Source organism: Quercus lobata, chromosome 2, assembly GCF_001633185.2.
Source record: "Quercus lobata isolate SW786 chromosome 2, ValleyOak3.0 Primary Assembly, whole genome shotgun sequence".
Lineage (NCBI taxonomy): Eukaryota > Viridiplantae > Streptophyta > Magnoliopsida > Fagales > Fagaceae > Quercus > Quercus lobata.
The window spans coordinates 58,229,804-58,241,318 of NC_044905.1; the positions used below are offsets into that span (position 1 = coordinate 58,229,804).

At 32.2% G+C, this 11,515-nt stretch overlaps 1 protein-coding gene across 1 annotated transcript; it reads left to right on the forward strand.

Annotated features, from left to right (window-relative positions):
• The first annotated feature begins 8,715 nt into the window (after positions 1–8,715).
• LOC115967236 (phosphopantothenoylcysteine decarboxylase subunit VHS3-like) lies at positions 8,716–9,527 on the forward strand. The gene is made up of 2 exons (XM_031086293.1): positions 8,716–8,842; positions 9,265–9,527. The coding sequence occupies exons 1-2, from the start codon at positions 8,716–8,718 to the stop codon at positions 9,525–9,527; spliced, it is 390 nt and encodes a 129-aa protein (XP_030942153.1).
• Positions 9,528–11,515: the final 1,988 nt, after the last annotated feature.

Sequence of the window (11,515 nt, forward strand, 5' to 3'; positions counted from 1 at the left end):
CTAAATTAAGTGCAAGTTGAAAAAAGTAGGAACCAAATTAACTGCTACCAAAATGTAGGGGTGTCAATTCGGGTTAGCGTGTCGAGTTCGTGTCGTATCAAGGTAGGGGTATTCGACTAAATGGCTCAACCCTAACCCGACTCATTTAATAATCGTGTCATGATCCTTCAACCCTAACCAGACCTGTTAATAAGGCGGGTTGACCTGACCCAACCCATTTGACACGCTTAATAAACGAGTCGTGTTGGGTTGACACGAATGTAACACAATCCATTTCAACCTGCATAATATTAAATATAACATCCATCTAGAAATAATTTTTTTACATCCCAAAAAATAGTGCATACACTTCAAATTTTCAACCCACATTCAAAATAATATAGTTCAACAAAAATATAACATTCATCTAGAAATAAATTCTTTACACTCCAAAAGAAGTGCATACACTTCAACCCAAATTCAAAATAACAAAGTTTCACAAAAATAAAATAATATAGTTCAACAAAAATATAATATTCTTGGAACTCGTCAAATGCTAAGTATCAATATTGAAAGAATTTGAGCAAACTGTAGACTAATCCTGACTATGACCATGATTATCATCCATAGATTCTTTGTTAATGTCCAAATTCATAACATCTTCCACAAACTCATCCAATTTTATTTGTGTAAGTTCTATGCCAAAAAAAAAGTATTAGTAGTTCTAGGGTCTGTAAAGTTTCAATTTCCAATTATATCCCTTGTAAATTTTTGTAATTACTCACTTTTCTTTTTAAATTTAAAATATATATTGGATATAAAAGGTATCTAACAAATTTAAAATAAAATAAATATTTATTTGTTATATGAGTTAAACGGGTTGTGTTAAGTGGGTCATTTTGGGTTGATACAAATAAATTGACGTGTCAAACGTGTCTATTGTGGGTTATGCGGGTTGACCCGTTTATAACCCGTTTCTTATCGTGTCACTTTCGAGTCGACCCGTTTATGACCCAAACCCATTAAGACCCAACCCTAACCCGAAAAAACCCGTGTCGGGTTCGTGTCGTATTCGCGGGTTGGGTCGAACATTGACACCCCTACCAAAATGTAGAGACCCAATTGATTGTGGCCCTAAAATGTAGGGACCAAAATGGTATTTTCGCTATATATATATATATTATTTATAATTCAATAATTACAAAGGAGGAGGATTTGAACTTGAATGGCTCTTTTATAGAAAGTCTAGAAGATGCCAACTGAATTACAGGATTCTTGGAAATTATTTCTATTTAAAAGCAAAACCTTCCCTACATAGTTTTACATTTCTTGTACTATTTTTTGCCACATGACTTCCAATTGGAAACCAAAACCTATTACAATTGGAGTAATGCTACAATCACAAACTACTTACAATATTTTTACTGGTTTTCATCTCACTGATATCAATTTTTAACTGACAAATAACTATTCACCACATCAGCAATTTGTAAAAAAAAAAAAAATTGTAAAATAATTTGTGTATTTAGCATTTTTCATTACAACTGTCAGTAACAACCTTGCTTGCAGAATACTCCCACACATTAAACACAAAGCCAACCAACACAAAGCTCACTATAAATAGGCTAGACCAGTTTGCTAAACCTCTCCATATATATATATATTTGCCCATAGTCACAACAAAATATACTATTAGAAAATAGAAACTTGAGTCGAGGAAGAATGGATTCAGTGAATAGAACCTCTCCAAAAATAGGCAACGGAGGATCCAAAGGGCTGCAAACAAAGTAGTGGCGTGACCACTTTCGGATGCCACTGCACTACCCTAGGTACACCAAAGCCGACTATGAGACCATGCCGGAGTGGAAACTTGATTGTTTGCTTAGAGACTATGGGCTACCAATCATTGGGGATGTTGACCATAAGAGAATGTTTGCAATGGGATCTTTCCTGTGGCCTCATTAGAAATTTTCATTTGTAAGGGTTGTGAACTTATGATGTAGGCTGTTATTATGCATGATTTTGTTATGTACCTTCGAATTTGATCTTTTTGTCTTCTGTGATGTAGATTACATTAGACAAAATTTGAATTTTTGGTGAAGAGGCAAAAGCATATATGAAAATAGCAGTCTTGAATCCAAAAGTAATTATATGTCATTGTGACAAGTAATTAGGTACGTATTTATAAATTTTAATTGCAGTATGTGTACTATGTTTTGGTCTGTACAAGTTAGTCCAGTACGCCATATTTTCGGGTTATGTTTTGCAATGGAGTAAGAGAGAGTCCCTTCACAATCCTCCTGAATATGCATAGACACACAAAGTCATCATCAGAACCATCCTGGAAAAGAATACTGCCACAGGAAACAAATTATTATCGGAGCACAGACGTGATTACCAGGAAACTAAACTCTACCGTCATTTGTTGTCTTCATGTGCAGCTCAATTTCTAGATGATTGTTTGGCCGTTTCCAAAAATTTTGAAGGATTCTGATAGCTTGATGAATCTTAATTTAAGTAGAAAATTAAACCACTAGAAATTTTCAAGGAAGTTTGCTGAGAAATAAATAATGACATTACCAGCTTTATTTCTTCTTTTATTGTATCACAATGCATGGCATATTTTTGGGATTTTACTTTAGCCCTTCACTCAGTAATATTGAGTCCAGTATCTCACTAATCTACAATTAGAAATGGAAAGACCCAATACAAGAAGGAACCAACCTAAGTAGTGCGTGCTCGAAATGACAACATGCATTTAGTGACATCCAATTATTCGTCTCATACAATAAACTCTGGCTTGTGGTAATGACTCCCATCTTCACCAAAAAACCCAATCTTAAGCAAAGGATTTGTAGCTCAGAATGCTACATAAAACATAAGTGCTAAAATAGTAAAATTCACTTCATGTCTCTATAATTTGGTGCACATTTGAGTTTTGTTCCTCAAATTTAAAAAGTTGTAATTTCATGACTAAAAGTTTTAAAAGGTATCAACTTTGTTCTTTTGTCTATCTGTCATTTAAAAATTGAGAAATGATATGTTCACAACATTTTTACAATAAATCCTAAGTGGCAGATTGTTACTGGTTGTTATTATTAGGACAGAAAAGTAATCTTAGTGTTAGGTTCAAATTTGAACCAATAACAACTAACCACCTATGATTTGTTGTAAAAATGTTATAGACGTAGTACCTCTCTTAAAAATTAGCTTCATACGGTTATGGCACATCAGAAAGCTAAGGTGGCTTGAAATTAGTTTAACAACAAATTGCAAGAAAATGAGATTGATCAGTGGTGCTACGGACACAACAAAATTTCACAACATTTAATAACATCCAATTTTTCATCTTATACAATCAGTGATGATTAATCTCCTCTAATACTTTAAAACTTTAATTTTTGTAAACTAATATCCTACTATATAAAAGTAATGTTTCATCACTCACAATCAATTATTTCAGCAAGTTTTGCTAAAATATGTGCACGTAAAAAAACTTATAATATGATAATACAATGCTTCATGTAATTTGCATATGAGACCGAATATTAGTTTTCTATTTGACACTACAACTATTAAAAACCAGTCATCTCTACCAATGCTGTCTCAAACTCGGAACAAAAGTGGAAGTTGTCCAGAGAGAACCATTCCCATCCGCAAAATTACAAGGAAAGAATTATTGAGGGCTGCTTCCCTCGAGCACTTTGGACTTTTTTTTGTTGCAAACACAACTATTATCTTTTTTTTTTTTAGGAAAGAATTTCAACTTATGACGTCAGCTCCTGATGATAGCTTTTTATCATCAGACCAAGACACCAATCAGTTTTTGGTGTAAGTGGTTATTAAATCTCAGATCTCTTATACAATTATCAGAGACTTTACCAATTGAGTTAACTGGAACCCACAACCATTATCTATTAATAACAAAAGCAGTCATTTTGTATACCATAATAATGGCACCGAAGTCAGAAGTCTTTCCTCTATCCTACCACTTGGTAATTATATTATAAGAGCTTTTAATTACACGAGCTCAGCCACAATTGGATTATACTTTCTTTTTACATGTTGATTAGATATTATTTATTATCATAAATACTTTGTTTGTAATTTAAAAGTTAAAAAAAAATTAAATTAAACATTTTATAGATGAAATAAGTATACACATTAAGGACACGTTTGAAACACTATAATGGTTACTACAATATAATAAAAATAAGTATTACAAGTAATACAAGAATTTGGAATGACATAATAATTCCTATTCATTTGTTTTGTGACAACACTGTAATGAAAGCATAAATCTATGTTAAGATATTGGAATGTCATTATATTTTTGTCAAATTTCCTAAAATACTATTTTCAAAAAAAAAAATATATATATATATATATTACAATATGGCTTAATATCTATCCTTTTATAAATTGAAAAATATATATAATTAATTGATTAGTATTATTTTTATAAATTAATCTTAATAAATATAAAAAATTGATAACACCATCTGTAATATAGTTATTTTTATCACAACATATAGATACCAATTTATAAATACAAACAATACAAAAACTAAATACAATTTATAATTTTCAAAATTTTAATACCAAATCATAACCAGGAGCATGCTAGCACAGTTGGTTCCTTTCACTCTTTTCAAATCATTGAGCTTTGAATGTAGAACTAACAGTACTGAGAATAATAGTAGGAAAAAAAAAAGAAAAAGTAACATGGTGAATAACGAAGCCAAAAAAAAGTTAAAAAAAAAAATTGTGAATTGATTCATGAGAGAGAGAGAGATATTGGTGTTGGGGGTCTTTTAGTAATTTTTATTTTTACATTTATTAAGCAGGTTAAGGAGTAGTTATTCTTCATTTAAAAAAATTGTTATTCCCAAGGAATGACTATTATTTGTAATAAAAATACAATCAAATAATAGAATTGTTATTTCTAAGGAATAACTATAACATTACAAAGCATATTACATTGTATCAAACGTATCCTAAAAGTTATTATTGAGTGTTATAATATTAACAAAGATTTAAACTAGGTGTAACTTGATTTTGACTAATAATATGTGTGTTTATAAATTTAAACACGGATGCAAACGTCTTTATTGATCAGTGAATGATTTTGAATTTTTATAAAGATTTTCTATGGAAGATATTTTTTTGGGGAAAATATGTATTATCTTGTAAAGATGTCTTCCCGATTGCCCAAAAAGGTTTTGTCACCGTGTCTAGTCTTAGGCTGCTCCAAAAATAAAAAAATAAAAAGAAAAAAGAGAAAGCATCCAACATGCAAGTTTGTTCTAAAAGATTTCGTGATTTTTAATCAAAATATTTATAATTTTTTTTTGAAAATTTTTATTTTAAATAATGGAAATCTTGCAACTAGTTAATAAAAATTCCATGTTGAAATTTATCCTATTTTAAATTATGCTGATTTGTTTGGTGATGCTTGTGAACCAAACTACATATCTTATTACAACGGGATATAGTACCTGTTTGTTTCAACTTTTGAAGCCCAAAAGTTGCGTTTTCAAAAAAGTCAGCCCAAAAATAGTGTTTGGTTAGTATAAAACGTAACTTTTTGGAAAAAGTTGCGTTTTATATTTGTGAAGAGAACGTGTGTTTGATATTTGGAGCTCTAATGGTCCATTTTGTTAAAAGTTCGTGGGCATTTGATGTATCCGTTGGGGGTGAGTTAGCAATTACCAAATTGCCCTTCAATAAAGGGCAAGGTGTCTTCAGAGTCTCTCGGACAGTGCCTCATTCCTCTCATCTCATCTCTCAGCTCTGCACAAGCCAACTCCCTCACGCCTCTCATCTCTTCTCTCAGCTCTGCCCTCTCCGTGCTGCTACAAGTCTCTCCTTGCGCATAAGTCTCTCTTTTCTTTTGTCACCCGTTGAAAATCTTCTTCCTCTTCTTCTTCTTTCTTTGTCTTCTTCAATAGGGCTTCCTCTGTAATTTTATATATTTTTTTTAAATTTTATTTGTCTAATCTGATCTGAGAAATACATTTTGAAGGTAGAGTTTTGATCAACAAAACACCAAGCAACACCGATCTGCTACCAAAAACCACTAGGTACCAACACTGATCTGAATTTATTTATTTATTTATTTTTTTTTTTTACCTATCAATTTTTTTTTTTTTCAAATCTTGCATGCTTTGTTCTTGCTAAAGATCTATTTGTTCTCTTGCCGGGTACTGAAAAAAATTTGTAGGTACATGCTTCGTAATTTTTTTTATTTATTTTGTGGATGCTTTGTCTTAAGTTATGCGATATCTGATTTTGGTATTTTAGCATGATTTGGGTATCTTAGAAATATAAAGAATGAGAAAGAAAGAAGAATTTTCAGAAGAAATATAAATATTTTTCATGCTGGTTGTCGTGGTTCGTTGAGTATGTTACGTTCTGGAATATTGGGCTTGTTTGGTTGTTGCATGGTGAGGTGTTGCAGGGTGTGCGCGCTCTGTTGATGTGGGGTGTGTATGTTGTTGATGGGGCATGTGTGTGCAGCTACACATGCATGCCCCATCAGCAACATATTCACCCCACATCAGCAGTCCACGCACGCCCTATCAACACCCCACACAAGTTTTTGTGTTTTAATGTTGATTATTAGTTATTTAATTATCTGGGTTTTTAAGGTTGTGGTTGAAAGTCTTTTGCTTGATATGAATTTTCAAGTTTTAGTTATGTTATGGGGTTATATTTATTTTTATGTTTTCTAGTACTGAGTGGTAGCTTGAGTTTTTTGGGTTGGTTTTTGTGGTTTTTGTTGATTATTAGTTATGTGATTTTATGGGTTTTGAATGCTTTGGTGTAAGAATTTATTGCTTAGTTTAAGAATTGAGGTTTAAGCTATACAATGTTTTTTTTTTTTTTTTTGGTACTGAATGGTAGATTTTTTTGCAAATTTTATTGTTTATGTGATTTTTTTGGTCTTTAGTAATGAGGAGTGGAAGTGTTTTGCTTCATTTAGAATTGGAATTTAATGTAAAGTTGAATCTAGTTGACTCGTAAATTGTTATTTTGGTATTTGTATGATTTGTTCTCAAGGTTAATAACCTTGGATACTACAGTTGATTTGTTGGATTAAGATTATTTTTAAGATCACTATATGGAACTGTTAAATGTTTTGGGCAGTCTAATCTTCCTCTTTTCTGGATTCTCACGACTTGTTAAAATTTCAGTGTAAGACTTTTAAGAGGACCTCTTGTATACATATACTTGAAGCACTCCTATTCGTCTCTAATAAATTATCCTTTACTTAAAAATAAATAATAAAAAAAAAAATTAAGGTCCACAGAAGCAGAAGAGTTACTCTTGTAGGTTTGGTAAAGAAACCCAATTTAAATGAAAGGGATTGTTATGGTTTGGCATAACTTAGTAGCCAAGAATTATGGAGGAGATAAGATTGGGTTTCAAACAAAGGTTTTAGTGTGTTCTTCCCACCTTGATGAAGTTTGCATACACTAGTTTGGTTTCCCGTGTTCTCCGCTGGCCATATATATTTCCGGTTAATCTAGTTGAAGTCCACCCTAGGTAGTGATCATTATTTGTTAATTTAAGGCTTCTAGTTTAAAGGTTTTATAGTCTCTTATCTTATACTTGGGGAGAACTCAAAAACCATTTATAAAACCATTATAAGACCACCTATGCTTTATGGGATTGAATGTTGAGTTATTAAGAGTAGTCTATTGCAATGAACCTGACTGCTTTTGAGGCCAGTGTCCTCAATTATGGCAGCAATTTTCTGGCTGTGTTTACTAACTAGTGAGTGTACAAACGGTGCTCTTGTGAGTTGTGACATGATGAGATTCCTCTCTAGCCCTTTCTATTTTAATGCTCACACTAGGCAGCAATTTTATTTATTTATTGTGGATTTTTTAGATCATGTTTGTAACTAGTTCACTAAATTGGAATATTATGAATTCTATTTTTTGCATTTCTTATGGTTGGTTAACTTTATAGATGGGTAAAAACACCACTTCCAACCCTGAGGTAAAAAGGCTAGAGTAGATTGGGATATTAATCCAACGTGGACAACTACTTTTTGTAACCTTTGTGTGGAACAAATTCAAGCCGGGAATAGAACAAAAGGTGTTGGCTTTAGTACCAAAGGTTGGTTCAATTTGGTGACCAAATTTTGTGATAAGACCGGTCAAAACTATTATAAGGACCAATTAAAAAGTAGGTGGGATGTATTAAAAGGTGATTGGAGAGTGTGGGAACAATTAAGGAATCTTGACATAGGTTTAGGTTGGGATGCAGTGAAGGGAACGATTGCTGCTACTGATGATTGGTGGGACCGGAAGTTGAAGGTGAGTTAAGTATTTTATTAATATGTAGTTAGTTGGAGATAGTTTTTTTATATTATTGTTATGTGAGTGAAATTACAATTACATTTTGTAGGAATTACCCAAAGCTAAAAAATTTCGAGAGAAAAGTCCACAGAATCTAGAACAACTTGATATAATGTTTAGGGATGTTGCAGCAACTGAGATAGCTGCATGGACCCCTTCTTCAAATACACTCCCTCCAACAATGCCAGAAGAGGTTGCTGGTGATTCATAGGGTAGCTCCGAATTTAAGGATAACCAATGTGACATGAGTTTAGACATTGATAGTTTGCAGTAAGGACATATTAGTCAATCACGTAGTTCAGGACAAAATCGAACTAGTGAATCAATACCCTCACAGAAGAAAAAGAAGAAGATAGGAGGAGCTACAATGTTGGATGATCGTATTAGTCAATTGATAACTATATGTCAGAATAGGTCTGAAGGTACTTCTCGAGAGTTACCAAGTTTAATTGATAATGTCATGGCGATTGTGAGAGCACTTCTTGGAGTGGAAAGTACGTTTGTGGTTCAAGCTTCCTATATCTTACTAAAAAGGTCATGTAGGGAGAAGTTCCTAACTTTCAAGGACCCAGAGTCACAGCTGGAGTGGCTACAAGGAATGATTTATAACCAAAAGAAGTGACCAACCTTATGTGGTATTAACTATGTTGTATTAACTTTAAACTAAGTTAGCTATGTTGTATTAACTATGTTGTATTAGCTATGTTGTATTAACTTTAAACTAAGTTATGTGATATTTAGTATTAGCTTTGGACTAATATATGTGTAATGTAAACACATTTGAAATTTTCATTACAGTGTTATGTACTTGATGTTCTGAATTGTCTTGATGTTCTGATTATTATGTTGATTTATATTAAAGTATTAGCAATGGTTGACTATTTGTTACTTTGTTGTATAGCTTAAACCAATATAGATGATTATAATGGTACTCATGAGAGTGGCCATTTTATGGAACTATTAATGGATGAGAATTACAAAAATTACTGTGATGATCATAATGGTGGTGATTATAACAATGCTGACAATAATAATGATGGTGATAACAATGATGATGATGATGGTGAGAGTAGTGACAGTGATGATGACAGTGACAGTGATTCTGATGATGATGATAGTAATGACGATTCTGATGAGGAGTTTTACCAGCTTGTGGTAGTTACCTGTGAACAGTTGTGACATATTTCAATAAATACATTAATAAGACTTCTTGTTATGATTCTGAACAAACAGGGTGGGCTTGGGTGAGACGCTATATGAAAGGTAATGAGAAATTGTGTTACAACATGTTTAGAGTGAAAAAGGAGGTGTTTCATAATTTGTGTCAAGTTTTACAACATGACTATGGACTTCAACATTCAAGGAATATAAGGTTAGAAGAGTCAGTGGCAATCTGTTTATTGATACCTGGTCATGGAACATGTAACCGAATGGTTCAAGAAATATTTCAGCATTCGGGTGAAACCATAAGTAGACATTTTGAGAAGATGATCACTCTATTGGGTGCTCACTTTGTAGTTGCATATGTAAAGCCTTCGGATCCAACTTTTAGTGAAGTTCCAACCAAAATACAAGACCATCCAATTTATTGGACACATTTCAAAGTATGTGTACTATTGTATATTTGAATAAGTGCTATTGTCTATAAGATAATACAATGCATGTGGAATTGAAAACTATTAATGTTTTTATTAGAATTGCATCGGTGCGATTGATGGCACACATGTGATAGCGGTTGTACCTACTGAGAAGTCAATTCCATACTTTGGAAGAAAGGGATATCCAACCTAAAATGTGATGGCTGCATGTGACTTTGATATGTTATTCACATTTGTTTTGCTTGGATGGGAAGGTGCAACACACGACACCTCCATTTTTCTTGATACTATTCGTAAACAAAGTAACAACTTTTCACACCCACCACCAGGTTTGTACCATGGTTAATCAATTGTTCATTATAATGACATATTGTGTGTGTGTTAATACAATTGAATTATTTTTTTCTAGGGAAATATTATGTAGTTGATTCTGGATACCCAATGATGAAAGGCTATTTGGCACCATACAAGGGGATATCATACCATCTTCAGGAATTTCGAAGGAGAGGTGGAAGCCCTAGAACTAGACATGAAAAATTTAATCATGCTCACTCATCTCTTCGATGTAGGATTGAGCACACTTTTGGTGTGTAGAAGAATAAATGGAGAATTATCAGAAACATGCCATCTTTTCCATTCCATATCCAAATACGTATTGTATCTACTACTATAGCTCTTCATAATTTTGTTATACTAAATTATAGGGATGATAGGGGCTTCATAAACGCCAATCGAGATTCAATTTCTAAAAGAGAACATAATAGTGAAGCAGGCAGCAGTTATGAGCAGAACTCAGGAACATTAACAGACCCTGCGATGGTGGTTCTTCATGATTCCATTGCTAATTCCATTTGGGGGGATAATAATTAGTAGTTGTCTTTTATTTTATTTTATAATATCATGTAGTACAATTTAAACTTGGGTTATTGGTATGTATTTTATCATCTTTTTTACATTTTTATGTTGTACAATTTAAACTTGGGTTATAGGTATGTATTTTATATATTTTTATATTTTTATGCAGTACAATTAAACTTGGATTATTGGTGTATATTTTATCATCTTTTTACATTTTCATTTTGTGCTTCATGATGATGAAAATTATTTAGATTTAATTAATATTGATAAGAAGTCATTAATGGTAATAACAAATAATTATGACACTAAAAAAGAAAAATTGCCCAAACATTATTAAAATAATACCAATAATATATATTTATTATTATTATTATATATTTTTAGTAAGTATATGAATTAGTTGATTTAAGTATGAAATAAACTCCCTCATATATACATTGTCCTTTTTGGTAATTTATCCCTCAAACTGCAACTTTTATAAGTACTAACCAAACACTCAGCTTTTTCAAAAAGCACTTTTTAACAGTTTTTACTAAACACTCAGCTTTTTGAAAAAACACTTTTTCATTATGCACTTTTTGAAAACTCAACTTTCAAAAAGCCCAACTTCAAAAAGCTGAACCAAACTCACCCATAGTTACATTGGTGCTAGAGGAAATATAAATGTCTAAGGTCCAAGAGTTGAATCGCAAGATGAACACACTGCCACTC

Bases quoted from the DNA above. Each gene is read 5' to 3' on its own strand.
- LOC115967236 (XM_031086293.1), top strand. From the start codon at position 8,716: ATGTTGGATGATCGTATTAGTCAATTGATAACTATATGTCAGAATAGG. The intron at 8,843-9,264 runs GTACGTTTGTGG...AAACCAATATAG, and splicing joins AGCACTTCTTGGAGTGGAAA to ATGATTATAATGGTACTCAT.